The following is a 14,528-nucleotide window of genomic DNA, read 5'->3' as shown; positions in this document are numbered from 1 at the left end:
TGTGAAGCTCGGTGGGGGCTGACGTACTTGTATCTGGAGCCGTTGACGACACCGCCAGCAAGATGCCCACGTGAGGCCGAGTCCACTCAAGGGCACGCCCAGCTAAGGTTTACGGATGCCCTGAATATTCGCCCCGTGTTGTGTGCGTTTCCCGGGAGTGACCGTGGGTCAACGAGATTGTCACTTGGCGCGTCACTGCTTCCTATACAAGCAAGCGTGCGCTCTAACGCGGTCTGGATTTGCCATTCGTCAGAAATGAGGGATTGCCACCTTGTCCACTGTGGACCCAAACGTGGACATTTCGTCTGTTGCAAAAACTTTGCAGTGTAAGGTTCAACACGGCAATCCCGGTAACAAAAGATCTCGGTTACAAATCAATTCCTGCTGCCACCTGAACACAGATGAAAATTGTCCTTGACTGCGTACAACTCGGACAGGTGGTAACCCTAATCGGACCACAGATAAAAACTTCTCATATTTGGCTTGGTGGCGTAACAGGAAGAAAAAATACGGTATCGCCTTGCGAGTCTAAACTCGGCACTTCCCCTTTACTGTGGGTGCTGCCACTGTGAAACACTTCTGTAAAATTTTGTGCTTGGTAAGAAGAAAAACATGTTGAAACCAGCTGAATTAATTTTTGGTACTTTTTATTTCAACGTCTTTGCCATTTTAGCAGAGTGATCCCGGCCAGACCACGTTAAGCAGCCTCCTTTGAGCACCGGTCCCTAATTGGTGATATTCCGCATGAGATTAAATAGGCCCTGGTGCCTTATCACAAGCCTGCGACTTCCCTCGCATGAGTGCTCCCCCCCCACCCACGCTAGTGCACAATTCGTGCACGTGGCTGCCAGAGCAGCTTCGTTTAAAATAATAAGACGCATATTACCGTATTCTCTATATAAAATATTAATACACATATTATCGTATTCTCCAGATCGTGCGGTGCTCTGGAAATCGAAGAAAAGGACATAGTTTCTCATTGAATATTTTCCGGACGCTGCTTTGGAGTAAAGATTATCGGTGTAAGGCACGGCCGCTAGAGTACAAGGTACACTCAAACTAAACTAAACTTTATATTTTACATGGTAGGGCCCACTGAACGATATAGCTCGTTTTCAGAATCGAGTTAGATAGCTCAATTAAGTGGCTTATACCATGTAGATGTATAGCAGCCAAATAATTTAAACGCTTGTTTCTAAATGTGGAGGGAGAAACCAGAGGATCCGGAGAAAAAAATCCACGTGACCACGGGGAGAACATGCAAACTCCAAATATAGAGTCATCGGGGTCGGGATCAAACCCACGACCTCTTGCATACGAGGCGAGGTATTTTCGGTAATATATCGCCGCCATTGCACCCTATACATAGTAATCCTATACTATACCCTATATTTCTATAGTCCTATGAATAGGTTTAAGACCAGTTCAGATGGGATACATGTGTTGTTGCCAATATGTGTCCAGACTGTTGCGGCTGAAATTAAGCACAGAATAAAGACGTGCCACAAATGTCTGCACCCAGCAATGCAAATGTAAAAATAAATGTGTTTCGCACTTCATGTGCCTTTGTGTGTGGCGAGGGGCGGGGGCAATTCTTCACAATCACGAAGGCATCGATACACACATCTTTCTGTAGCCAGAGAGAGTCTGCCTCGGAAGTCTCGAGTTATTTTATTTTTCGGGAGGGATCCTACTCCATCGGAATGTGCTTTGCCCAATCCTGCTGCTAACGACTACTGCGTGTTCGCCTTGAGACTCCGTTCCTTTCTGGTGAACTCGCAAAGAGCCCCACGATGCACCGCAGCGATTGTATCCCCCGGCCGCTCAAGTTTCTCTGAAAGAATGTAGTCTCAAGGCGAACGTGGCGGTTTTGCGCCGGCTTCTGCGGATTGAAAAAATCCTGGCTGCGTTTTGGTGCGCACCGCCACCGCCGCCGCCGCCGCGGTTGAGAGGGCATCTGGCCCACCACGCTGTGGTACAGTGCGGCACAGTTGCACAATTGCAGTGCTGCTTGCACAGAGGAAGAAGATCCCCGTCGTTGCTGCTTCTGCTGCTGCATGCGGCATTTGCACACACAAAAATGCCATCCGAGAAAGGGAGCAGCAAATGGGGCAAGTGCCATTCGCGAGTGCCTCTATTTGTTTAGGGCTTGGTCGGTTTGCAAGAGGTGGTGTGGCCAACGTCACGCGCTGCCCACCTTTGTCTTTCCCGGTGTTTGCACAATGCACCAGGAGCACATTTTCAGGCCGAGTTGACCAACACATGAGGCTCAAGACAGGTTTGAATTCTCACTTGGCTGGAAATTAAACTCGGGTCTCCGTGATTGTACCACTGTGCCATCATTTACACACGCGCACGGGTAAAGATTCAATGCGTTATAGCCTTATAGCCTGTTGCGGCAAGTGCTGTTAGTGAGCACCTATTGCAATGGTGCACGCCTTCTTGCCCCGATGTCTCTCTCGTGCCGATGTTTACCCACCGCAGCGGGTGATTGTTCAAGACCTGAGTTGACCTACGTTGGAGACCCAGCACAGATTCAGATATTGCTCGCCATTGATTTTAGAACGTGACACGAGAATTAAACCTGGGTCTCTGCGACCGTCATGCATTTTGCAAATCGCAGTGTTACCATTTACATGAACAAAGACAAAGATCCCCCATATATCCTTAACAGGGCAAGTGCTGTTAGCGAACACCGATGAAGGCCGGAATGGCACACGAGGGGGTGGGTGGCCAGCACGACGCCCGGCCGCCTTTGTCTCCCTAGTAGTGATGTTTACACCGCACTAGGTACTTATTTGAGGCTGAGTCGACCTAGGGAAGACCCAGGGTCGGTACAGATAATCATCACCGGTGTTGGCCGTGAGCAGGAATCGAACTTGGGACGCCGGGGTTTGGAGCGCGGCGCGGTAACCGCTACACTACAGCTCCCGACGCACACACACACGCACGTACACACACGCACACACACACACACGTACACACACGTACACACAAACACACACGTACACACACGTACACACACACACTCACGCACACACACACGTACACGCACACACACGTACACACACGCACACGCACACACACACACACGTACACACACGTACACACACACGCCAGCTCAAGTGTTTAACGCACGAGGCCGAGCTGCAATGGCATAGCTGCTATTAATTATGACCTATAATTTACTGGGTCATTTACACAATATAATTACACGCGGGGAACGGTGTGTATTTCCAGTGGAGACATTGTAAAAATTGTTTCCTAAAGCCCAAAGTCAATTGATATATGTATGTGTGTTGAACTTCTTTCGCACTGTACGTAGCCAATCGTGCTAACCGTTGCTGCCTCCTTGGGACATCTCTCTTCTCGGTTAAAACAAACAAATGATTTAAGCTTATGACGTGCACGTGATTTACTCGCTCTCAAAGAGTGTTTACCCAGGCATGCGAAGGGGCAACACTCTAGCCCATACAGAAAGGACAGATGTCATTAGTCCACACTTTGCTGCACTGCGTTCCCGTGGCGGGCCAGGGTATGGCGCCTCGATGCCCACGGGAAGGGAGTCTCGCAACATCCGTGGCAGATTCTGATAGCTGATGCACGAATGGGAAAAAATAAAAACTCTTTGGTGTGCGATCGCGGTCATCCAGAACAAGACCACACGACGTGTAACGACGCAATGCCCGATCCGCAAATACGAAGGCGACGTCGCAGCGCTGCAACTCCGCCACTCCTGCAACGCGCTTGTCTGGCTTGACCACCTGATTGTGACATTCTAGTCGTTGCTCTGCATCTACATCAGCCGTGCCAAAGAAGAAATGCTAGATTGCAGGCAACCACGTGCAAAGCCACCACCACCCGGATGAATTGTATAAATTGTTGACGCTTGTGACCAAGGTGACGAGAGCAGGAGCAGCTATCGTCTTGGGTTTTTCGTGGTTGTGCTGTGCGGCCCACCGATGCGATTTCGTTGTTGCACCACCGAGCGTGTTTTTTTTGCGTGCCCCCCCCCCCCTCGGCCATGACGTTTCGCTCCACGTGCCGCGAGCCGTTTCTTCGCTGCTCAATTCGGCTCTTGAAGAAGGTCCCAGCACGTGGAGCGAAACGTCGGATGTCGTGCCGAATCAACGCGCGGTGGCACGACCCGACCCCGAAAAGCCACGGGGAGAGATAAACGCAGGGAGCAGGTTTTGGCACACAGGAAAATTTACAGAGCTTGGATGCATCGCGCTCGCTGTGAAGATGAATGTGGTGGACACAGGTGGGGGTAGGGGGGTGAACACAGGTGGGGGATAGGGGGTGAATGTGTGCACGGGGAAGGATTCACAATTGATGCTGAACTGGCAGCCCAGTGCGATAATGCCCCCTCGATGGCCTGACAATGTGGGAAGTGATTTTTCATGGCCAAAGTCAATAACCCAGATAATTGTGAGAATGGATGTTCTTACAAAGGGAAACATTTGCACCTTTTTAGTGGTGGATGTCCACAGCCTCAGATGCCCTTGAACAATTTTATCCTTCAGACCGATTGACGGCAGGGAAAATGCGGCCTTGTCGTTCGGTTGTCGTTTGCTGTTCCACACTTGGCAATAATCTGCGGGCGCATTCAGTTATTAAACCGCTTGTCGCCATCCCAGACATGCGATTTTGCAATCCTAACCTGATCAAGCGACGAAAAGCTGTTCAGATTTGCGATACCCATTTTTTTTATTTTGCACGCACCTCTTCAATGTTATTGAATGATGTCTCATGCAGGTACAAGCCCATGACGAAATCTCTTGAATGCACAAGACCTCGCCAGATCTTTAAATCCATCATCGATAGCACCTGGATGTTTGACCCATCGTGCAAGCATAACAGTTGTTATAGGCTTGTGGGGTTACGTTGCAGGCAAGCAAAGGGCAGTGCAGCAACATCTGTTGTACTGTAATTCTATGTTCCCACGTCTGTGCACCCCCCACCCCCCACATCTTTATGACCCTGCACTGACCATAGTGGTGCAAGGATGGTCAAATAATCCCCAAAACCAGCACTGAGTGGGGAGACCCTCATCCAGCAGTGGATTGACAAAATGGCCTGCACATGCACGTAAAAAAACCCATTGCGAATGCGTTTCATCTCGGTAATACCTCGACCTGCACATCGGTGGCTTCTAATAATATCTAGATATCTCGGTCGACTCGGATTAAAACTAAGCTGTACCTGGTGTGGTGTGGCCTCGTGTCGGTGCTGAGAAGACAAAGTTGGCATGTGTGGTGTTCTGTAATGACAAGCTAGGAGAGTGCTCTTTTTGTCTTTGTCTTTGCATTTGCTTGTGTGCCTGTGTGCTTGTTGTGGGGCCTTCATCGGTCCTTGCTTACAGCACTTGCCCCAACAGTCTGTTAAAGCTACACGGGGGATATTTGTCTTTGTGTTGTGTGGGGAGGCGGTAGCACACTGCACTATTAACCCGGTGATCCGGATTAGATTCCCGCTCATGGCCACCACCAGAGACCAATTATCTGAAACGGTCCTCGGTCTCCCCTATGTCGACTCGCCTGGTGCGGTGTGTAAACATCACCACTAGGGAGACAAAGGTGGCCGGGCGTGGTGCTGGCCACCCACCCCCTTGTGTATTGTGCCAGCCGTCATAGGTGCTCACTCACAAGACTTTCTCCAATAGTCTGTTAAGGCTACACAGGGGATCTTTGTCTTTGTTGAGTGCCAATCAAACTTAAATTTAAATGAAAATATATTTTTTCATGAGCTCATTATATTCACATTCATCATCTTTTCTCCACCCCCACCCTTTCCACAGTGCGTCTACATGACAGCATCTCGGAAGAAGGATTCCATTACCTGCTCTTCGATCTGTAAGTCCTCTTTGTCAAATAATATGCTCCGATAAACTATACTGTACCCAGCGCTAACTCTTGATTGTAATCCATGGGAGGATGATCTGGGTTGCAGATTAACTGTGTTTATGAAAACTTTTTTGTTGTAATTTTGGGAAAACAAATTTTTCGCACATCGAGGGACGGTGCCCATGGGAACACAAACGCGTCGGCAAGGAACCGGTACATTTTTAAGCGGCATTAAAAACTGATGACGCATTCTCCATCTTCACCACCCCCCCCCATTCTCTGTAGATAAACAACAACCACGCGTGTATGATCTAATATGCACGTGTTTCTACATTATTTGTATTTTTGTTTTATCTGGGTTATCTGTCTCTTCCACCCTCCCTCTCCATTATCTCATATAATTAAGTTGACTATATTAAAGCCACACGGAGTTATCGTAAACATCGTCAGCCATGATGAAACCACCGCTGTATAATGACCTGCCCAAGCCATCGCCCACTGCTCACTATCCTAATAATCCACACGAGCTGAATTTCAGCACTCCATCTCCTCCGTGGACATTCCCTTGGAAACGCAATCCATTTATTGTCGGGAAGGGACGGATGAAAGAAAATGTGACCATGTCTAGCAGGCTCAACAGAGCCCAGGTAGTGTAATTTCACAGTGGCATGATCTGGCTCTCAGCCTTTAATGACTTCGCACTCTGATCCAGGCCTCGGCTTTCAAAAGGAGGCTCACAAATTGGGTTGAAACAATCCACCGGCAGAGGTGGCCTTTTGGCTCTGGGGAGTAATTCCCATGTTGCCGATGCTGAGCCGGCATCTCGCGGGAGCCAGAGTTTACCGGTGTGGGTGCACAGGTACGAACACACGCTCCAGAGCGGTAGTGCAGCATGGCGCGGCGCGCCCGACGGAGTCGTCTCGGGGCCATTCGCGGGCGAGTGCTCTGAGAAATCTCGCCGCACCCGCTTCGTGTTGGCATATTGTGGTCGTGTCCGAGAGAATGTCTACAGATGAGATGGGAGCGATGAAATGAGCTCGGGTGGCAGGGGGGTGCGCCCAGGTGGGTTTCTACGTTGGCGAGTCGTGGGTTGATTCAGCGGCAGCTTTCCAGAGATTTTAATCCACCGGTGGATCGATCGTGGCTGCCTGAGGATGATTTTGTTTTATTCGTCATTTAATGAGACGAGGGATTGGCAGAGTTGTGCATTCCTGGTTAAGATCGATTTTATGCGAGACAAGAAAGGGAGTGTCTGGAGGTTTGATTGAAACAAGGGAGAGATAGCAAGAGATGTAGATGGAGATCAAAGAATCGTCAACCCACCCTAGATTAGGAATTACATGCTGCTGGTGATTGATGTGATCAAACTTGAAGTGGAGCGAATGTGTGGTTTTTTTTTATTTTTAGGTTCTTATCGGAGATTGATGAGATTCCCTGCAGCTGCTAGTTGCCACTTTCGAGATTGAAATTTTTTGATTGAAAATTAATTCATTTCGAACTGCTTTTTGTCTTTCGTTTGTTTTCCTTTCCCCACACCACCGATTTGCATGGTTGGCTGCGTCCGGTGCGAAAGAAGTTCAACATACATGCGTACATACACTACATTCACCACAATGTAAACAAAACAATAACAATTACAATCGCTTCTTGAATTACCTCGCAACCCTGAATTGTCATCAGGGCTTTTCATTTCAGCCAGAGCTGTCTGGGGCTGAACTCTGCAAAATATATTCCTGCCCTGCCCCGCTTGTAGAGGGAGGGTGCGGGGGTTGGGGGGGATGGGGAGGCCGGGGGGGCGGTCAGTCATTCTGCTGTGGAGCATTCCACGATGAGCTGTCGTGTAGGGTGGGAGGAGCTGAGCGCGACACGGGGGCTGCCACGGAGAAAAAGACGCCTGACAGTGGCGGCCCTGCTCCTTGGTGTAGAGAGGAGGGAGGGAGGAGGTCGTGAGTCGGTCGCCTGCGGAGGGTTCCACCGTGAGCTGTCGTGCAGGGTGGAGGGAGCGAATAAAGATATGGTGTATGATTCACAGGTAGAGGCGTGGTGGCACAGGCAAGGGATCTTGTAGCCGACCCTACTGCCCATGTGCTTTTACCATCTACATGGCAGAGGCTCGGTCTAATTTGCAGCATTTTGTTATGTAGGCTAGCCGTAGTCTCAAGCCACACCTCACCATAATAAAGGCTCAGTCATTTGTTATGTAGTCTAGCCGTAGTCTCAAGCCGCACCTTACCATAATAATAAAAAGTGGGCCGTCCCTGGCCCATCGCCCCCCCCCCTCAACCATTATATATACGGAGTGGTATCTCTTATAATCTCTCATTTACTTGATACAGCTATCGTGCTGTGACGGTTCCACCTGAAGACGGAGGCTTGTGTTGCCTCCGAAACGTCGTGATTTTTATTTTTATTTTATTTTACTTTTATTAATTTTAATTTTTTATCTACGTGACTTTACCGAAAAAACCTAAGAATATGCCCATGGGAAACTTGTGGAGGGAGTTGAAGGCGAGGGAATCTAGCCGAGGATGACGGGTGTCAAGGAGGATGCGTGGCGAGATGGTTGTTATAGACGTGTCACCCTGCAGATGGAACGAAGACGGAGTTGCAGTCGTCGACGCCGGGTCCCGACCTCCGCTGCAGGCGAGGCCAGTGGCGGTCTCGCTGGTCGTGAGTGCACTTTAATGGTGCAGGGCCCTGAGGTGGGAGTTGCAAGATCCGATCTTATCGTTGGTGTAGCCGTGGAGTCGAGAGTGATGCCGAGGAACTTGATGTTGTCGAGAAATGGACAGAGGAGCCAGCGATTTTAATATTCCCAAAGGGAGCGTGGAGGTGAGACGCTGTCGCCGATCAGGATCGGGCTTCGGATTTGGAAGCTGTCGCGGGAAGATCTCGGGCTCAGAGCCACTGCTGCAAGGCAAGAGAGAGCCTCTCAAACCTGGAGGCATAACCAGGATGAAGACTTCCCCCCCCCCCACTTTAACCCCCTACGATAAGCACGGTTAGCTACGTACAGTGCGAAAAGTTCAACATCCATACAATGAGCGTGTAGACTTTCTGAGGCAGTCTGGGCGAGACGTTGGATGTAGGAGGTGCGTGATGCAAGAATCGGCTCGTTTGCTACCTTGCAGGCCGCTCTTTAACGCGTCCGGTCGGCGGTGAGCCCATCCACTCATCCCTTCACGTGGATGGCATCGGCGGAATAGCCAGCGGTGGGGGGCGGGGGGGTCATGCGATGACGCGCGGAGTGGATCGAGGTTTGAGCTGTGCCAGTTTTTATCCAACGCTGACCTAACGTCGGCTTCAAACAGAACGGAGGGGTGGGGAAGGAGATGAAGATGGAGTTGGCAGGAGATGCTGGAGGGTGGGGAATATCGATGCCTCTGAGACTGCGTGACTAAGCGGTTCGTTTTGATGGCAAGAGGTCTGGTAAATTGTAGAGGAGTGACGATAAGGCAGTGGTCAGAATAGTGGTAGTGCAGTTGTGCAGCGGTTAGCGCTACGCTGCGCTACGAACCCGACGACCCCAGTTCGATTCCCGCTCACGGCCAACACCAGTAACTAATATCTGAACTGTTCCTGGGCCTCCTCTAGGTCGACTCAGCCTCATGAGTACCTTGTGTTGTGTGTAAACATCCCCACTGGGGAGACATAGACGGTCGGGCGTGGTTCTGGCTACCCACCCCCTCGTGTGCTGTGCTGGCCTTAATAGGTGCTCGCTAACAGCACTTGTCCCAACAGTCTGTTAAGGCTACACTATTTTTTTTTTCAATGGACAGAATAGCCGACTTGGAATGAATCAATTGGAGAGATGCAACATTCGGTTCAATGAAGACATTGACTGTGCTGGTGTTGCCCGCAAGGCGATATTGGAAGTGTCGCGGAGCCTTGGTTGATGGTGAATGCTTCTCGGCAGAAGGGTGTAAAGCTGCGGTGAGGTATGTGGAAGCGGAATGGGGCTAGGTAGGACAAAGGGCAGAATAATTGGAAAAACCCAAATAAAAGAGAAAAATGAATGTAATTGAAAAGGGAGAATGCAATATGAAGTGGGCATTGATGAATTAAAGTGTCTTGGCCTTGCTGATCAGGTGTTTTTGGCAAATCCACTCTAAATGTGCCTGCCTCTCAAAAGAGAAATGCATGATTTGCTCTTTATTTTTAATCTATTCAATTTACATTCATTATGGTCCATATACAAAAAAATAAAATGACTACCTTATTTTATATAATGAATGATAGTTTTTTCTCTCTCACAATTGCTCGTCCTCATGGTTATGTTAAATTGCGAACAGTACCATAATTTGTATGATTTTTTTCCCATATTCAATTCAACCTCTGACCCAAATTTACATCTTTTTTTACTTGAAAATTAAAATGCCCATTTTTTTTACGAGAAATTTTCCTGTAATTGCTGCCATGTCAGGCGCATATTAGACATGCAGATCTTTATTATTCATCACCTCATTAAGCGAGGAACCTTAAGCCAAATTACCTGACCAAATCTTTTAGCTCCGGAGTGGAACATTTTTCAATACCAAGAGCCAAAAAAGAAATTTTAAATACTTTTTGGCGGGCAACCACATTATTAACGTACACCGTCGTGTTGTCCAAGAGTAACGCTAAAAATAATTAGGGCTTACCTTGGCTGTAATAATGAAATGGGTTCCGTAACGTGTGATTTTAACGCACTCCCCTCGAGTACCCTATTTAGTGTGGCTAAGATGCTTGACTGAGTAGCGTTTGGGTTGACCCAGTCTTGAATGGGCAACTGGTGCAGTGGGTGGAAAACATTAGCACTGGGGAGACGAAGGCGACCAGGCTAAGATGCTTGACTGAGTAGCGTTTGGGTTGACCCAGTCTTGAATGGGCAACTGGTGCAGTGGGTGGAAAACATTAGCACTGGGGAGACGAAGGCGACCAGGCATGGTGTTAGCCACCCACCTGCTCGTGTGCCGTGCCAGCCTTCATCGGTGCTCGCGAACAGCACTTGCCTCAGCAGTCTGTTAAGGATATACGGAGATATTTGTCTTTTTATCTTTGTTTTTAAACATTTCTATCAAAACTTGTTGACTACTTCACTGAATGGATGTTAACTACTGTACTGCAATCGCCAGGCGAAGTCCGGATGCAAAATAAAATAAACAATTATAATTGGCTTCCCTAATTGTTAAACTACGAGAAATGTTGACCTATGCACACTTATTGAATAGGCTGCCGATTGAAGAGACGTTACTTAATCCCAGTTGGCTCATTACCACGTTCGTAACGAGCCCACCTTGCTCGAGCCGGAGAAATCATAAAACCGCAATCGTCTGTGGCATTGACAAATTGATGCCCGGGAGGCAAATAATGGTGCATTTGTGTTTTCTTTTCTTTTCATACAAAAAATGTAGCGTTTTACTTTACACCTTTTTGGTGCAGTGCTTCTATCGTACGCGCGCCCTGCGTGACATTCTCACGGCACACCCAGATTGTGCCCCCCCCTCCCCCTCTGGGTGCCCCCTGCTGAGCCATGACGGAGCTTTGTGCGCGATGCTCCTTCGCATTTACAGGTATTGCCCAGTAGCGGGGCTGACTTTGAGCTCCCGTGATTTGTTACGCCAATTATCCCCGTCTAGACTGTTTGCCCGGCAAACTTACGTAGTGCGCGCATGAGCTAAGCATCAACAAAAGACAAAAAAACGCATGAATTACAGAGAACTAGGACAGGGAGTTCCTTAGGGAATATTGTACGACTAACGAACGGGGCATTTAATGCAAATGCGCTAAAAATTGCAAATATAATGAGATCAAAAGGCACTAGGCAAAAAAGTTAGCCGCATTTGCAAGTACGCTCTGTTTTTGTTTCTAATAGGGCAATAAAGAATAGCAGTGGAGGGAGGGGGGGACCAAGCTGCTGGATACAAGCGGCAAGGGTATTCCAGAAACGTTTGCAAAGCACAGGCTGAAAAGCCGTACACTTCCAGCAGCTGGCAGCATGCAGCACCATCAAGACCAAGAGTTGACATGCTGATTGTGTTTGGCAAGGTTTGTTGTAAGAGCTTCTTTTTCTGCTTCTATTTCCGTGTCTTCCCTCGTGCCTCCTCCACATTGTAAATCCCTCCCTATCGTCCCCCCCGCCCCCAAAAGGTAAAAAAATTGTATTTATTTATCCAGTAGAGCCACACCTGAATCACAGGACTCTCTTTCAACAGCCAATTAATAATGAGTGTTAATTATACCAAGTGAGAGGAAACCAGAAAAAGCCCACGCGTGGGAGGGGACAACCAACACTCTATCCCGATACAGATGGAAACAGATGGCGATGAGTCTGCTTGCTGTACTGCCTTCTCCTGGCGAGCGAGGGTATGGCACTTACTTGAAGCCCACGGGGGAAGGGAGTTGCACATTTTGTGCGGTGGTCCACCAACCCTCGCTGCCTCCACAGTGCTGGAGTGCAGGCCACGTGCATGGCCACCACCGAGGCTCGGGCTTGTACCTTGCTCCATTCAAGAGACGTCTGAACTCACGAGCTACACATTAAATAGTGCTGTTTGTTGCTGGTGGCCACTTGAGGCGCCGCGTTGGCGAGATGTGAACTGCTTTGCCTGGTATACAGGCGCTCGTGGGTTTGATCCCGACCCTGACGGCGCATTTTTTTTTAGAGTTTGCGTGTCTCTCTTATTTCCCTGGGGTCGTGCTGATCTTTTTTTCTTGGGTCCTCTGGTTTTTCCCTCCACATGTAGAATCATCACGCGTTTAGAGTATTCAGCTGCGATAAATTTCCACACCTATAAGCCACTTTGTTGAGCTATAAATTTGTGGCGAGGTCACTTTTGAAAAATATCTATTTAGTTTAGTGGGCCTCACCTGGTAAAATAAAAACTAGTTCAGTTTTATTGAATTAAAAAAAGTTTTCTCAATAGGGCCTCAATGGCCTGTGCTCTGCACACTGTGAAAACAAAATCTCCCCCACCGCCTCTGTAAGGAGGGCGATAATTCTCGTGCTCTTCTACACGCATGGCTGCGACCACTCGCACTGCACCCCGGGTTCCCTTAGACACAGACGCTGCGTTCGTGCGGCGTTTGGAACGCTACGCGACGGCACGCCGTGCAGCTCTAGCTCACGGGAACTGTGTGGTCCGTTTTTCAAAATGAACAAACAAAAACTTCGTGACATTCACTTTGCATTGATTACCTGTGACCACACGAATGCATCGTTTTTAATAACAACAACGCCGCCGCCGCGCGAGAATAACACGCGCGCTCACCATCGCTCGTGGGCCCCTGCGATGCCACAAGGTTTATTTTCATTCTCGAACGCCTGCCGTGAGGGAATCTTTTATTCACGTCAAGAGGTTGGTTTGTGACCGTGGGATGGCGCTAATTTATTCTTATCCGGCCCTACTGGACATCTGGGAAAAGAGCATTATAGCTCATCGGATTTCTCCGATATGAATAAATATTCGGATTCTGAAAAACATTCTGAATTTCCCGTATGAAGCCACTGTGAATACAAAAGGGATTCCCCTTCGGTCGAGGTGTGTTGTTGGATTACAGTCGTGGTCGGTGACTATCGATTTGTGCAGCGGTCCCTTTAGTGTTGAGGAAGTGAGGGATTGCGGGGAGAGGGCCGTGCCGGATTATGCTCGTAGCACAAGTAGCTACTACACATGGAGTAGCTACGGGCCCCGTACTTTCAAGGGCCCCGCACTAAATGCTTTCAAGCTATCAATTCCAGTACAGTGATTCTGCACTTGCTCTATCACTATAGTACTATACCGCTTTCAACTTTAATGAACGACCAGGTGTTTAAGGTTAGCGATTTGTCGTATTATCTGGCTGTATAGCAAATACAAAAAATACAATTACTTTCGGGCCCCTTTATAACATATGCTACAGGCCCCACACTGGGGGAGGGGCCCTGTGGTGGGGGGTGAACTTCAGTGGGTGGGCTTTCATTTACCCCCTTTTCCAATACACGGGGGGGTGAGAGCCAAAGCAGAATGCACGATGGGCGAAACCAGATGGTATCGATGCTCCTTCTGTTTAGCGTTGAACATTGCTCAAAGTTTTAGAATTTACTGTTGTGCTCCCCCCCCCCCCTTCTGGGTTTTTGTATGCCCACCACATTAAACATCAAGGTCACCCTTCAGAGTTGTACGGTACTTACTAAAAAGGCCTGATGGATATTAAATCATGAAGGACGTTAATCCTGGATGTTACCTGCAGCCTACAACCAAATGGTCTGCAATGCACCAAATCTCACCAGATCTCGGAAGCTAAGCAGGGTTGAGTATGAATGACGCCGTTTGATGGGCGACCATTGTGCATGAAAGGTGCAATAGGTGGCGATGGCTTGGTGAGACGTTCATGCAGCAGTGGATAGATCGTGGCTGATCATGATGATCGTGATGATGTAAGCGTGTGGAATGGTCAATGTTGTACTCGGCCAGTGAGCTTCTTGGTGGTTGCTTGTGTTAGACAGGTGATTGAAAAGATACAGGGGGATGCCCCATGGATTCTCATGTCTTGAGATGTCCACTGAGCAGCACTAACTCAAGAGACCAAGATAGTTTTCATTTTCAAGAGTGACCTGGGGCCTTAGACTGACAGTAGGGGGCGATGATTGCTCTCTATAATCCCAATTGAGTAATTTGCGCAGCAGACAGCGTGTAATGTTATTATGGTTATTACACCAGC

The 14,528-nt window shown here is 48.7% G+C and overlaps 1 protein-coding gene across 3 annotated transcripts in view; it reads left to right on the top strand.

The window, feature by feature from the left end:
* LOC144946406 (calcium/calmodulin-dependent protein kinase type II delta chain-like) overlaps positions 1–14,528 on the top strand; it is a 96,397-nt gene that overhangs the window by 51,568 nt on the left and 30,301 nt on the right. For all 3 annotated transcript variants that reach the window (XM_078875205.1, XM_078875207.1, XM_078875206.1), the window contains exon 4: positions 5,801–5,855. In XM_078875205.1, the coding sequence (XP_078731331.1) occupies positions 5,801–5,855 (55 nt within the window). The remainder of the gene's footprint in view (positions 1–5,800; positions 5,856–14,528) is intronic.

Source organism: Lampetra fluviatilis, chromosome 41 (genome assembly GCF_964198595.1).
Source record: "Lampetra fluviatilis chromosome 41, kcLamFluv1.1, whole genome shotgun sequence".
NCBI lineage: Eukaryota > Metazoa > Chordata > Hyperoartia > Petromyzontiformes > Petromyzontidae > Lampetra > Lampetra fluviatilis.
This window is presented reverse-complemented; position numbering and strand designations above follow the sequence as displayed.